Genomic DNA, 13,463 nt, shown 5'->3' on the forward strand with positions numbered 1-13,463 from the left:
TAACCAGAACTGAAGGAACAGATTATGTCTCTTCGTCCCCTACTTATACCATCACTCATGACCCCTTAGTAAACGATTGCAGCTGCTCCTCCAATCCGCGGCTGCCACATCATTTCCCTTCCGGGTTGATGAGTGAATACACCAAAGCTCCGCCCCTTTTCTAAATGACCGACTTCCTTTTAACCCTAGGAATGAAATGTCAGGCCAAACAGTCCAGGTTACTCTGTTCCCATTACTTAGCACCCTCACAGGTTGGGTGGGAGATTTACTACCAAGAATCATTGTCTTTCTGTCACAGACCTATGTAAGAACATAAAAAAACCTACGAACGAGAGGAGTACAATTTGGCCATCTGAGCTTGTTCAGTTCCTAGTAGCTGATTGATCTTAAAATGTAGGCAAGTTGGGTCCTAAAGGTCTTCCAAGTGATTCTGCCTCAACATTATTAGCCCATTCCATCCCCTCTCCGCTCTCTGTGTGAAGAAGTGTCTCCTTCCCTCTGTCCTGTCTATCCCCCCTTACCAACTGTGCCCTCTGGTCCTGGTGTCTGTAATGCACTTAGGGTTTGTCAACCCCTTTTTAAGATTTTAAAAACTTCAATCATATCCCCCTAATTCTGCTTTGTTCTCGACTAAATAGATACAGTTCCCTCAATGTTCAGAGCTCATTCCTTTAAGTCCTGGTATTAATCTGGTTCAGTGGACTCTCTCCATGACCACAACGTCCTTTTGGTGCTGTGGTGATGAGTGCAGTCTCCCCAGTGCACTATACAACCTCATCATAAGCTCCTTGGATTTGTACTCTAGACTTTTGGCTATATACCCTAGCATTCTGTTTGCCTTTTCGATTGGTTCCCTGCATTGTCTCGTTACAAATGTGTGAATTCACAACACCCTGGGATCCCCACAGTTCTCGTATTTGTTATTCTGAACATGTATAATGTGAGAAGGATCTGTTGATATTTAGAATAAGATATGAAGTTAGAATGATGTGATCTTTTGTTGTTGCGTGAACATATGAAAGCTTATATGCCTTTTTTTTTCAAAGTGCTAGCAACCACTATGAAACCAATCCTGTTTTAAGGGGTGCTTACCTCCTTATTGCAACCCCTTCACTGTGTGTTCAAGCAGCGTTTACAGGGCTATTGAGTGGTTTAAATAGCTGCTTCCATGCCTTCCTTTTCAAAGAGAATACTGGACACAAATAAATACCAAAATGTAACAAATTGATCTTCACAGAATAATCCTATCCATAACATCTATAACCCTTAATTATATTTGGGCTAAACAACATTTTCAGCTAATGCTTTCATCAGTGATTGGCAGATGATTTCTCTCAAACTGGGAACCAGTATCATACACTGCTCCCAGTAAATAATTCTCTGCCTTCCTCCAGTGGCCAGCTGCTACCTTCCCAAAAATACACCTGTGCATCGCCCACGGTCTGCCTGACTTCCTCTGAAACAGAACTGAATATTTCCATCCATCATCGCAGCGGGGATCAGAACACAGCCCTGCAGACTTAGCTGCTTCCTGCCCAGGTCACAGGAGCACTGCAGTGTAACAAACTAGACTCCCGCAGCAGAGCTGTTCCAGGCTTTACTGTGGGATTTGTAAGTGCCTCAAAAATATACCTATTTAAAAGTACACAGAGCTAACAAATTGGTGTTTTATAGATTGATCACTGTCAGCAACCAGACAGCGTGGGGGAGCTTGGTTATAAAACCCTGCTTGGTTATATTGTAACAATCAACCTGTGACCAAAAGCCCAACACAATATTCCCACAACCATAATAGGTTACTACCAAAAACAAAAGGTAGATCACAGAAAGGCAGATTGACAGCAAAAATAGGATTGCTAGGTTCGTTGATTGCAAAACATTTAATTTCCAAACCACATACAAGCAGCACACGCAGAACCTTATCTGAGTAATTTTATAACCACCAGTAAACCAAGGGAATAGGTGCAGACCCCTGAACACAACAAGGCTGGAAAAGAAATAGAATGTGTGAGGCATAGGAAAGAACCACACAGGAAACGAAAACAAAACGCTGGCATGACCGCTACAGCTCTCCCACAGCGTATCAGTATGCAATATAGCAATCAGGCAATGCAAAACTATGTCCTGTATTAATAGTCTTGTAAAACCACTCAAAAAATAGTCCAACAGCAAAAAACTGTATTGATAGAAAAAGCACAACAAAATCAACATGTGTTTGTTCAACCCAGGAAAAAACAAAGTAAAAAATATCCAAGGAAACAAAAAACATTCACGGTCAAAATAATAATAAATAAGTTCGGTCTCACCGGTTTGCGTAGTTGTCCGTAGGTGCTCCAGTTACAAAAAATAAACAAAAAAACTCAGGACCTATATATCAGCAAAGAGTTCCCAAGTAACAGCTGAAATCGAATCAAAAGAGAATGGCTTTTTTTTTCCAGGAAATGGCAAGGAAAATGTAAGTGCCAGCATAGTTTGCTAATAGAAGCAAAAATGTTTAAAACTGTACAATCAAAACAAAAGCTAGATCAACGCAGTATACTTCTAACTTAATGCAGTTGTACATGAGTATATAATCTGTTTAGCAAACCTGTACACATTTTAAATATCCCGCTGCAAACCTTCAGCAGCAAACACAAGCAAAAAGAACTCCCAACAGAAAAAGGTACCGTCCCATAGGGTATTAATGCAGGGTTTAAAAAGGTCAAGGTTCCCCAATATATTTAAAGAGGCAACATTTCCAAAAACCAGCTCTTACAAGGGGAACAGCACACATACATTTAACTTTTTATTTTAAACAACGGATTTTGAATGCCTGGCCAGGCTAAACATGGTGTGCTTCTATGGACCAGTAAATATTCATTTTGTGTGAAGGTGCCACAATAAAGCCAAGAGTGTAGAGTACAAATCCAAGGAGGCTGTGATGAGGTTGTGTAATGCACTGGTGAGAACGTATGTGTCATTACCAAAAAGGGCATTGTGACCATGGTGAGAGTCCAACAAACCAGACTAATCCCAGGGCACAAAGGAATGAGCTATGAAGACTGAGGGAACTGCATCAAAAGAGTTGGGGGTGTGTGTGATTGAAGTCTTTAAAATCTTAAAAGAAGTTGACAGAGTTAACCCTAAACACTACTTTAAGTGTAGTACAGAAACCAGGACTAGACAACCCAGTTGGAAAAAATTTGGAGATAAACTTAGGACAGAAAGTAGGCGAGGGCATGAAATGGGCTGCCTAGTCAAGTTGTTGATGCAGAATTACCTTGATCCTGTAAGACCCACCTTTAGTTTTGAGATAATCAGCTACTAGGAACCGGACAAGCATAGGTCTCACCAGTGCATTATACAACCTTATCAGAGCCTCCTTTGACTTGTATTTTACACTTTGGGCTGTATACTCAAGCACTGGGTTTGCCTTTCTGATTGGTGAGTCTGTTTTAGTACCACCCATTTGGTATTTGACTCCTACATGTTTCTGACTGGCGTGTAACACTTTTGTCTTTTTGTACTCAGTCTAAATCCTTTTGGATTTCGTGGGTGAAACAAGGCCTCATTAGGAGTCACTGAAAAGGTTAAACACAAACCTAATAAAAAGCTTATAAATTGATACAAACAGCACAGGGGCTTTGTGATGCCAGTTTTTTAATATGCTGATGTATGCTGCCCATCTGTTTTTTGCACAGTTTGTTTTTCTTCTTCCCTAATTATGAGCAACTGCCTGTGTTTAAACTAGACTGTAATCAGGGGACCATTGAAAGAGGACGGCTAAACCTGCCTCTTTGTTTGAACTTAACAAAGAACCCCATGTCATTTTATGATGTAACATCCTAAGGAAATTCCTTGACTCTTTATTGAGTGTTTTATAATCAGGGTTATGTTTTTTGTCTGTCTGTATGTCCAGGTTCCATGTTTACATATATAATGAACATGCTTTGCAGCTCTGTTGGCTTGTTTTGTTATTTCTCACAGTTATTAGTGCAGTATAAGGCTACCTCTCCATGAAGCAAAGCATGGTTCAGAACTCGCTTTTAATCAGTCAATCAAACCAAGCTTATTAAGTTTTGATAACCAGACAATTGTCAATCGAAACAGCAGAACCTTATCGCTAACAACGTAATTACTTGTCCAATGATCGTCAGGGAAAGGATTCAGATCTTGCCTGATCCATTACCTCCCTGCTAGTTAGAGTTCGCCTCCTCCTTCTCAGCCTCCATCTGATTTTTGGCTTCATCTAAGGGGGAGGGCAGCTATCCTGCCCCCCTGCCCATGGCTTTCCTACAGTCAGCCAACTTATCAGCGGAAAAATTGATGGGTAGGGGTTCCTCGAGGCGAGGCCAAAGATGTATTATATGTTAAATGTATTATCCAAGAACGTCTAATGTGCATACATGTATTATCGTGTCTAATCTGTAATAAATATTGTATCTATCGCATGAGTTCCCTGACTGAATTGCTGTAATAAGGTTTGTATGGTTGGCTGGATTGCTCATCTATCTACAGAATTACTGTGTGGGTTTTGTAAAACTAAGTCAGCGACGGCTAGGAGCACTTGACAAAACAAGAACAGTAATTACAGTTTTTCTCATTGCTGTTAATGAGAAATGTGTTAATGAGCCATCAGGAGGTGCAAGGACTGTGGTATGTACTTAAGAAAAAATGTGTAATTAATAAGAATCATTTCATCCAGTCTAACAACATAACATTACTACTGAAGACCTTGGGGGCAAAAATGAACAAGAGTGTCAGTAACACCCATCCCCCGCCACATGGCTGTGAATTCAAACTCAGAGCTATCACTATGATAACAGAGTCTTACATTAAACAATGCTTCATCACAATAAGATTACCAGATATCAAAGGGTGATTCCGTGTCAACTCAACAGAGCTTCCCACCTCAAGATTTTGAAGGCCAATATAATTATGATCCTTAATGCGTTTCCATTCTCTACATCTTGCATGTGTAGTTTTTAAGACATACAGTACATGCAATAGCAAATTGTATTCTCTTGTTAAACCTGATATTGTTAAAGAAAGCTGTGTTTGTAAACTATGCTTTCAGATAGTGTTCCACTCCCCAGGTCCTTTCAGCTGAAGAATGAAACCGTTGTCACCCATTCAACGCCTTCTTTCCTAAACCTATAGAAAAGAAAGTGTTGAAGGGGCAGGACAAGCATGTCACTGTCTGCAAAGCATGTCACTGTCTGCAAAGCATGTCACCGTTTGCAAAGCATGTCACTGTTGGCAAAGCATGTCACCGTCTTCAAAGCATGTCACTGTTGGCAAAGCATGTCACGTCTTCAAAAAATGTCACCGTTTGCAAAGCATGTCACCGTTTGCAAAGCATGTCACTGTTGGCAAAGCATGTCACCGTCTTCAAAGCATGTCACTGTTTGCAAAGCATGTCACTGTTTGCAAGGCATATCCGGCATGAGAGGAAGCAGCAGGTTGGTTCCTCTAATGACGGACATGTTTGCTGCCAGTGACATGCTTTGACTCCAAAGACTCTGCAGAGCTGAACTGGCCTAGGAAGTGAAACCGTCCAAAGTTATCAACATTTTTTCAAGGTGTACAAAGTGTGCACTGGGATCGAGGGCAGTGTACACTTTTTATATCAAAAAACCACCAGTGTCACTTTTGTCACACAGTTCATGATATTTTATTTTTGGTTGAGAAAAAGGATCCTCTTACTCACATTTCCTTTCCAGCACACAAGAGATCATGAAAGGCTGTGGAGCGTCAGCAAGCCCCGGTTATTTTTCTCTGTGTAAATGTTTCAAACTTTTCTTGGGTCTGAGTTCCTGCCCGATTTTAAATGTGTTTCGCAATATTAGTTATATCATGGGCGATCATTTGAGTGGCAAATGTTACCATAGTTTACCGTGGTTTGTGTTACTTTTTAATATGCTTTACCATATCTCTCTGTGGGCTTTCCAATGCTTATCTGTGCTTTACCATCACCTGTGCTTTATTGCACCATGCTTTTACTATGGTGCTTAACTAGCTATAACTACTAGATGTGTTAGAAAACAGATACATATTCTACTTTTAAAAATATCTCCAGCAATAAAGTATAGAGGCTTAGGCCTACTGTATAACAGAATTCGTATACATTTGTATGTCATTTGGATAAAAAAAGTTTTACCCACAGTAACTCTATTAGGACAACAATGCAGAGCGTCTTTTAAACATGAAAATGGCAAGGGCACTGTCAGGAACCATTTTCATGAAATGTCATTTCTGCTCTGCCTCTCACCCAGCACTGCCCTGCTTGCTTTCACAGCGTGGCGGCTGCAAGGCAACCACGCACCATGTACTGTCCCTGAGTGTCCTTGTCCCTGAAGAATGAGATATTCATATGAAGAAACATAATCTACACAATTACATGCAGAAATATTGACAATCTTGATTTGAAATCGAGAATACAGAACTTGGTAGAACTGCAGCAAGAAATGTACTTTAGTTCAAACTGGAATTAAAAGTATCTTAAATGTTTTAGACATTATAAGCAAGAGATTGTAATGTAAAAACCACTTTGTGATTAATCCTTTACTTCAAAAACACCCAAGATTTAAAAAAAATAGATCAGAATGTCTTGCCTGGTAAAGACATGACCACGTGCTGTGCAGGGTGAGCCATACAGTCAGGGGAGTGCAGGTTCCTGGCTGTCCAAAGTTGCTGGTCTTTGCTGGGGATTCCCAGTGTAGTTGCTACTGACAGGACCCAATAGGAACACGACTCAATGTTAATGGGCTCTCTCCTTCTGCCTCTCACTTTCCCAGGGGCTCAAACCGATGGACCACAATGGACTGGCTGATCCCTACGTCAAACTGCACCTGTTGCCCGGAGCCAGCAAGGTAACCACTTCCTCTCCATCCCTCATTCTCTTTTAATATTGCATCACACACAGGATCACTGATTTTAGGGATGATCTATCACACTTATTTGCCCTTAATTTGGACACTAGTTTTGGGTCTGGTTTATGAAGGATTGCTGTGGTTTAGTTTCTTTTATTGGGTTGCTTTGGGGTTCATTTTTGTGCTAACACACACGTTGTAATGTTCTGATATATAAAGCAGCACGATATATCACACAGAACAATGCAATGTTCATTACTTTCTTAGTTTCTAACTGAATTAGTAATAGTTAAGTTACTATTATAATAATGTATTAATAATGTCATTTTTACAATATGTTTTGCCTATGCAGTATAGTTGCATGTATATTGAAAGTACATGTTATACATGAACACTATTGTAATCAATGCAATATCTAATACTAAATTTCGAGTTCTACAGCAAAGCATGTCTTGCATCAACTTGAGTTGTAATGCTTTGTTGCCAGGTTATTGGTGATCTGATAATGTCAACAGCGCTTATTGTAACCATGTTTACTCAGTCCTTTGAAATTATTTTAAAACATTTTCACTGAGGAGCACAGTGACTTGGCTGTGTGAAGCTGCCCATCTTTGCTGTGAATTCCACAAGGAGCATCGGCTCTAACACTCCTGTGGGCTAGGGAGGCAAAACTAGGACCTTTTCTCCTCACCGAACTACAGCGGACCACAGCGGCTCAAGCAGACACCTGCAGGGCTGGTCTTTGTCCTCCAGAGGCCAGTAGCTCGCTGACATCTGCTGTGTAGCTCATGAGTTGTTGTGAGGAGTTGCTGTGGTGAGGGAACATAATTGGACAGGGTAAAATAATAGGGTGTAATTTACTGTATTTAAAATCTGTCCAAAACATTGAACATGTACAAAAACTGCCACGTTAGAGCAAAGGGAGCAGTTATACAAAGAATGTCTAATTGCATCCCCCACCGCAGCCCAGGAGAGCCACTGCGGGTGTGAGCTACTGACCTCTCAACGACAAAGGCCAGCCCTGCAGGCGTCCGCTTGAGCTCACTGTAGCGAGATGAGAAACAGTCCCTGCAATCTTTGCCTTCATAACCCGCAGGAGCTCCAGAGCCAATGCTCCCTGTGGAATCCCCAGCAAAGCCTGGTGACTGTATGACTAACCTTGTACACCATGCAGCCATGCTTTAACAGGTGAGACATTTTATTGTAATTTAACGTGACTCCCAATAGTCACGTTAAATTTAGCAGAATTGGCAGAAGCCTTGGCCTGATTTTTGAAATTGAATTCATGGTGTAGAAACGTGCACCTACCCCCAAACTCCAGAGACAAGCCAAATAACATGCTGGAGCTCTTGCCATGAAATCATTTAGGCAGCGAGAATGGGGATTGATTTTAAAGGGTGTTCGATCACAGATCTGTTGCTAAACTGAGTCATGTCTGCAGTGAAAAACAACAGAGATGTGCTCATCAACGACACTGACTTGAGATGGGAGAACTCAGGGAGAAGCATAAAGTAATGCCCATGTCGACTGCAGCACCAAAATACATTTGAATTTGTTAAGAAGGGTTTATTTCAGTCTTGATCTTCAGTTCTACATTCTTAAAAATAAATACCTTTTTAGGGTGTCACTGCACCTGTGAGAGGGCTTGATGGTGAAAATATTTTGCATATATTTAAAGAGGTTTAGCTATTCAGTGAGATAAAGGGAGCAATAAATGTCCCAACCCCAGTCATTCTCTTTCTGGTGACGCCATCATTTTTACCACCAGTATATTTTTTTGTAAAGTGCCCTGGAATTCGTTTTTCATGAAGGACGTTATATAAATGAACTTGGTATGGTATGCAGTCCTTTAAACATCGTTCATCCGCCCCCACCCCCCACCCCCCACCCCCCCTCTCCTCCCCTCCCCTCTCTCACTCCCAGGCCAACAAGCTGCGGACCAAAACCCTGCGGAACACTCTAAACCCAGCCTGGAACGAGACCCTCACCTACTACGGCATCACAGACGAAGACATGGTCCGCAAAACACTCAGGTACCCCTGCCTGTGTCCCACCACTAGCTGGGTGCTTTCCCACTGTTACAGGAATCAGGTCTAGGAAATGTCTGTTTGTTATCTCCTGTGAAGGGGATACAGTAGAGGAGCTCGGTCAATTCTCCTATATCTGGAGAATCGCTTTTTCAAATGTCATGAAACTTGGTATTCACATTATTATATAAAATACTCGCTTTGCTCAGCTTTTGATTCTTCTTGTAAGATGTAGTTAAACTTGCGAAGGACATTGTTTAGCTCAAGCTATTGAGTGTCAGATTTCAGGGATATAGAATGTAGGGATACATAGTCTGTTCATTCATTTTAACTGGAACCCTTTATCCTATTGTGATGAAAGAGTTTTTGATAAATAAGAGTTTAAAATGTCCAGGTGCACTCGTCCATTATAAAGGTTTACCACGGTAAATCTGCACGGTAACTTTGCAGTTTTCTTGATCCTTTTCCCATAATTATACTCTGCATTTACCTTATGCCTTACCATGTCTTTCAATATGCTTTACCAGACCTGTCTGTGCTTTGCAATGCTTCACTGTGCTTTACCAGACCTCTCTGTGCTTTACAATGCTTCACCAGACCTCTTTGTGCTTTGCAATGCTTGCCTATGCTTTACTAGACCTCTCTGTGCTTTACAATGCTTCCCTACTATAGAAACAGAACTAGTCACATGTGTGTGTGTGTGTATATATATATATATATATATATATATATATATATATATATATATATATGAAATGGTGTTTCTCTAAACCGCAAGGGCCCTAAACCCTTAAAAAGCTGTAGTGAGGAAGAACTGTTGGATACTGAAGAAGCAGTAATTGTCCTCCGAGCACAAGCCTGTTTATCTCGTTTCTGCAGGAACGGTGAGGTGAGCAAGTCACACTGTGATCCACACACACAGAGAGGGCTTTTGTTACACCATTATCTCGATACATTTGCATTGAGACTGAGCAACGAGCACTTACAGTTCAAATAAGTATGTCACCAACATCCATCCACCACCACAGCTGTAAATTCAAATCTAGGACGTGTGCTTTGTTAATGACTAACAGAAAATCGTTGAATACCCCCAACAAATCAACATATAACCCAGTTAAAAATATATATTATTAGTCAGCTTTCTAATACATTTAATTATATAGTACAGGTTTGGCAGGGCAAAAGCTCTAAAATGTAAATACCATGTGTGTGGGAATGTAAGGTTGGCAGGGATGGGGTTAAATCTGTCCCTGCCAACATCACAGGTGTGGCCATTCTCCATTAGGTAATGGAGTACTAATTGGGTAGTGGACACATGTTTACAAAAGGGGAGAAAATCCTTTGTTGAGGAGAAAAGTGAATGCGATGCCCAGTCTGGTCTGTGTAGGTTTTTGTTGCGTTTTGTTTGCGTTTAAACTCTTTATTTTGGCCCTCATGCCTCGTTAATTTCTTCCTGTTTTGCATACATGCTTAAACTGCAGTTTCTAGCCTCTGAGTCTCATTCTTGACGCTATCCTGCTACATATGGTGTCAGGGTGGGATAAGCAAAGGAGGAGCCGAAGCTGTCTCCAAAACCAGAGAGAGGATCTGAGGCAGAGAGGGAGGAGCCATTGCCATCTCCAGTGCCAAAAGGGGAGGAGTCGTTTCCATTGCCAGTGCCAAAGGAGGATCCATTGCTGGCTCCAGAGCCAGAGGGTGAGGAGCCACTGCAATGTCAACCTTACCAGCTGTTACACCTTCTACTGAGGGGAGCAAGGCAAAAGCCAGCCGCACGTCTGGAGAGCCCAGAGCTGCCACCCCTGCCGGAGTGTGCAGTGTTCCTACCCCTGCTGGAGTGCCCTGCACCGCAGCAGCCGCCACCGCCAAAAAGGCCCAGCATTGCTGCCAGCGCTGGGGCCACCCTCTGTAGAGGAGCCCCGAAAGAGGAAAAGTCACACGGGCGTAGGGTGCAGAAAGGCTGCTTTTTGATTCCTGTATAATGATTGGTACCAGAAGAATATTACACCGTGGGGCATTTGACCCTAGAGCTATAATGATAAGCTGAAGGAACTGAATCTATTTAGCGAAGAACAAAGAAGAATTGGGAATTATTGATTGAAGTCTTTAAAGTCTAAAAGGAGTTGACAAAGTTAACCAATAATTTCAGTGCAGTACAGAAACCAGGACCAGAGGGCAAAGTTGGAAGTAGAGATATACTTAGGACAGAGGGAAGGAGATACTTGTTCACACAGAGACCGGTGAGGGTATGGAATGGGTTACGTAGTCATGTTGTTGAAGGAGACAGTTCTTCACACAGAGAGTGGTGAGGGTATGGAATGGGTTACCTAGTCATGTTGTTGAAGGAGACTCTTCTTCACACAGAGAGTGGTGAGGGTATGGAATGGGTTACCTAGTCATGTTGTTGAAGGAGACAGTTCTTCACACAGAGAGTGGTGAGGGTATGGAATGGGTTACCTAGTCATGTTGTTGAAGGACATGCTTGTTCACACAGAGAGTGGTGAGGGTATGGAATGGGTTTCCTAGTCATGTTGTTGGAGACACACTGCAACCTTTTTCTCCTGGCAAATGTTCCTGAGTAAAAGTTTTAGTTGATTTACCTATGATTTGTGAATAGAAATATCAAAGCAATCAGAATGATGTTAACAAATATACTACTGTGATATGGACAACACAGGATACAGTAAAGTAATGTGCTTGTTAGCACTGCATGGGGCTCTGGAATGTCTCATGAAGCAGAATAACGGAAAAACTACAAGGACAGACGCTGGAATCTGAGGCACCAACGCCCCCTGTGATTGGCTAAGAGTCTGTCTTTAGCAGGCTTATAAGGTTCTGGCCTTCAGGTTGTCAGTTGATATCTCCATATGGGTAACTAAGGATAGACAGAATTGCTATAGTCAACCACTCTTATTTTTCATTTTACAGTTGGCAAACATTGTTTTGAAGGCATTTTTGGTTACTACCTTCAAAATAATTCCAATATTTTTGTGTGCAGAGTATGTCTGCTTATCTGGGATTAGAGTTTGCAGCACTTTTTGTCAGGCCGTCTTTGCTGGTTTCCATGGAAACAGGATGATTCCCCTCACTCGCCTGAAACACACATGTCTGCTTAACGTAGTGAACATATTGATACTCAAGGTTAACTTCACCAGCTTTACACGGTTTGCATTCACAGAGTAGGTGCTTTTCCAGCCGCCCCTCGATATTTAAAATCTATTGTGTAAAAGAAAATGCACCTGCCTGCTTGATTCCAGGCAGGTCTCTTCACCTCCTTCCCCTTCGCTGTAGTTGGCAGCTCCTTTTTTCTGTGTTCTGGAGATGGCGGCACTGCTCCCTTTTCCACTGGAGACAGCAGTGCTCTTCTGGCTCTGGAGACAGCGGTGCTCCTCTGGCTCTGGAGACAGCGGCGCTCCTCTGGCTCTGGAGACAGCGGCGCTCCTCTGGTTCTGGAGACAGCAGTGCTCCTCTGGCTCTGGAGACAGCAGTGCTCCTCTGGCTCTGGAGACAGCGGCGCTCCTCTGGCTCTGGAGACAGCAGTGCTCCTCTGGCTCTGGAGACAGCAGTGCTTCTCTGGCTCTGGAGACAGCGGTTCTCCTCTGGCTCTGGAGACAGCGGTTCTCCTCTGGCTCTGGAGACAGCGGTTCTCCTCTGGCTCTGGAGACAGCGGCACTCCTCTGGCTCTGGAGACAGCGGCGCTCCTCTGGCTCTGGAGACAGCGGTGCTCCTCTGGCTCTGGAGACAGCGGCGCTCCTCTGGCTCTGGAGACAGCGGCGCTCCTCTGGCTCTGGGGACAGCGGCGCTTCTCTGGTTCTGGAGACAGCAGTGCTCCTCTGGTTCTGGAGACAGCAGTGCTCCTCTGGCTCTGGAGACAGCAGTGCTCCTCTGGCTCTGGAGACAGCGGCGCTCCTCTGGCTCTGGAGACAGCGGCGCTCCTCTGGCTCTGGGGACAGCGGCGCTTCTCTGGTTCTGGAGACAGCAGTGCTCCTCTGGTTCTGGAGACAGCAGTGCTCCTCTGGCTCTGGAGACAGCAGTGCTCCTCTGGCTCTGGAGACAGCGGCGCTCCTCTGGCTCTGGAGACAGCAGTGCTCCTCTGGCTCTGGAGACAGCAGTGCTTCTCTGGCTCTGGAGACAGCGGCGCTCCTCTGGCTCTGGAGACAGCAGTGCTCATCTGGCTCTGGAGACAGCAGTGCTCCTCTGGCTCTGGAGACAGCGGCACTCCTCTGGCTCTGGAGACAGCGGCGCTCCTCTGGCTCTGGAGTCAGCGGCGCTCCTCTGGCTCTGGAGACAGCGGTGCTCCTCTGGCTCTGGAGACAGCGGTGCTCCTCTGGCTCTGGAGACAGCGGTGCTCCTGTGGCTCTGGAGACAGCGGTGCTCCTCTGGCTCTGGAGACAGCGGTGCTTCTCCCTCTGGCTCTGGAGACAGCGGTGCTCCTCTGGCTCTGGAGACAGTGGCGCTTCTCCCCCTGGCAGTGGTGGGTCTGTTCCCTACAGTACTCACACTAGGGTGCACTGTTGTGCAGCAGTGGCTTGTAGTAGCCCTTTTAACAAGTCTTCCATTGTCGTCTTTTGCTGTATTTATACCACAC

The 13,463-nt window shown here is 43.7% G+C and overlaps 1 protein-coding gene across 2 annotated transcripts in view; it reads left to right on the top strand.

Annotated features, from left to right (window-relative positions):
• Positions 1-13,463, top strand: part of LOC117429146 (double C2-like domain-containing protein beta) — a 105,679-nt gene that overhangs the window by 63,327 nt on the left and 28,889 nt on the right. For both annotated transcript variants that reach the window (XM_058998352.1, XM_034048370.3), the window contains 2 exons: positions 6,777-6,851; positions 8,775-8,884. In XM_058998352.1, the coding sequence (XP_058854335.1) occupies positions 6,777-6,851; positions 8,775-8,884 (185 nt within the window). The remainder of the gene's footprint in view (positions 1-6,776; positions 6,852-8,774; positions 8,885-13,463) is intronic.

The sequence above is a fragment of the Acipenser ruthenus genome, chromosome 24 (genome assembly GCF_902713425.1).
Source record: "Acipenser ruthenus chromosome 24, fAciRut3.2 maternal haplotype, whole genome shotgun sequence".
NCBI classification, from domain to species: Eukaryota; Metazoa; Chordata; class Actinopteri; order Acipenseriformes; family Acipenseridae; genus Acipenser; species Acipenser ruthenus.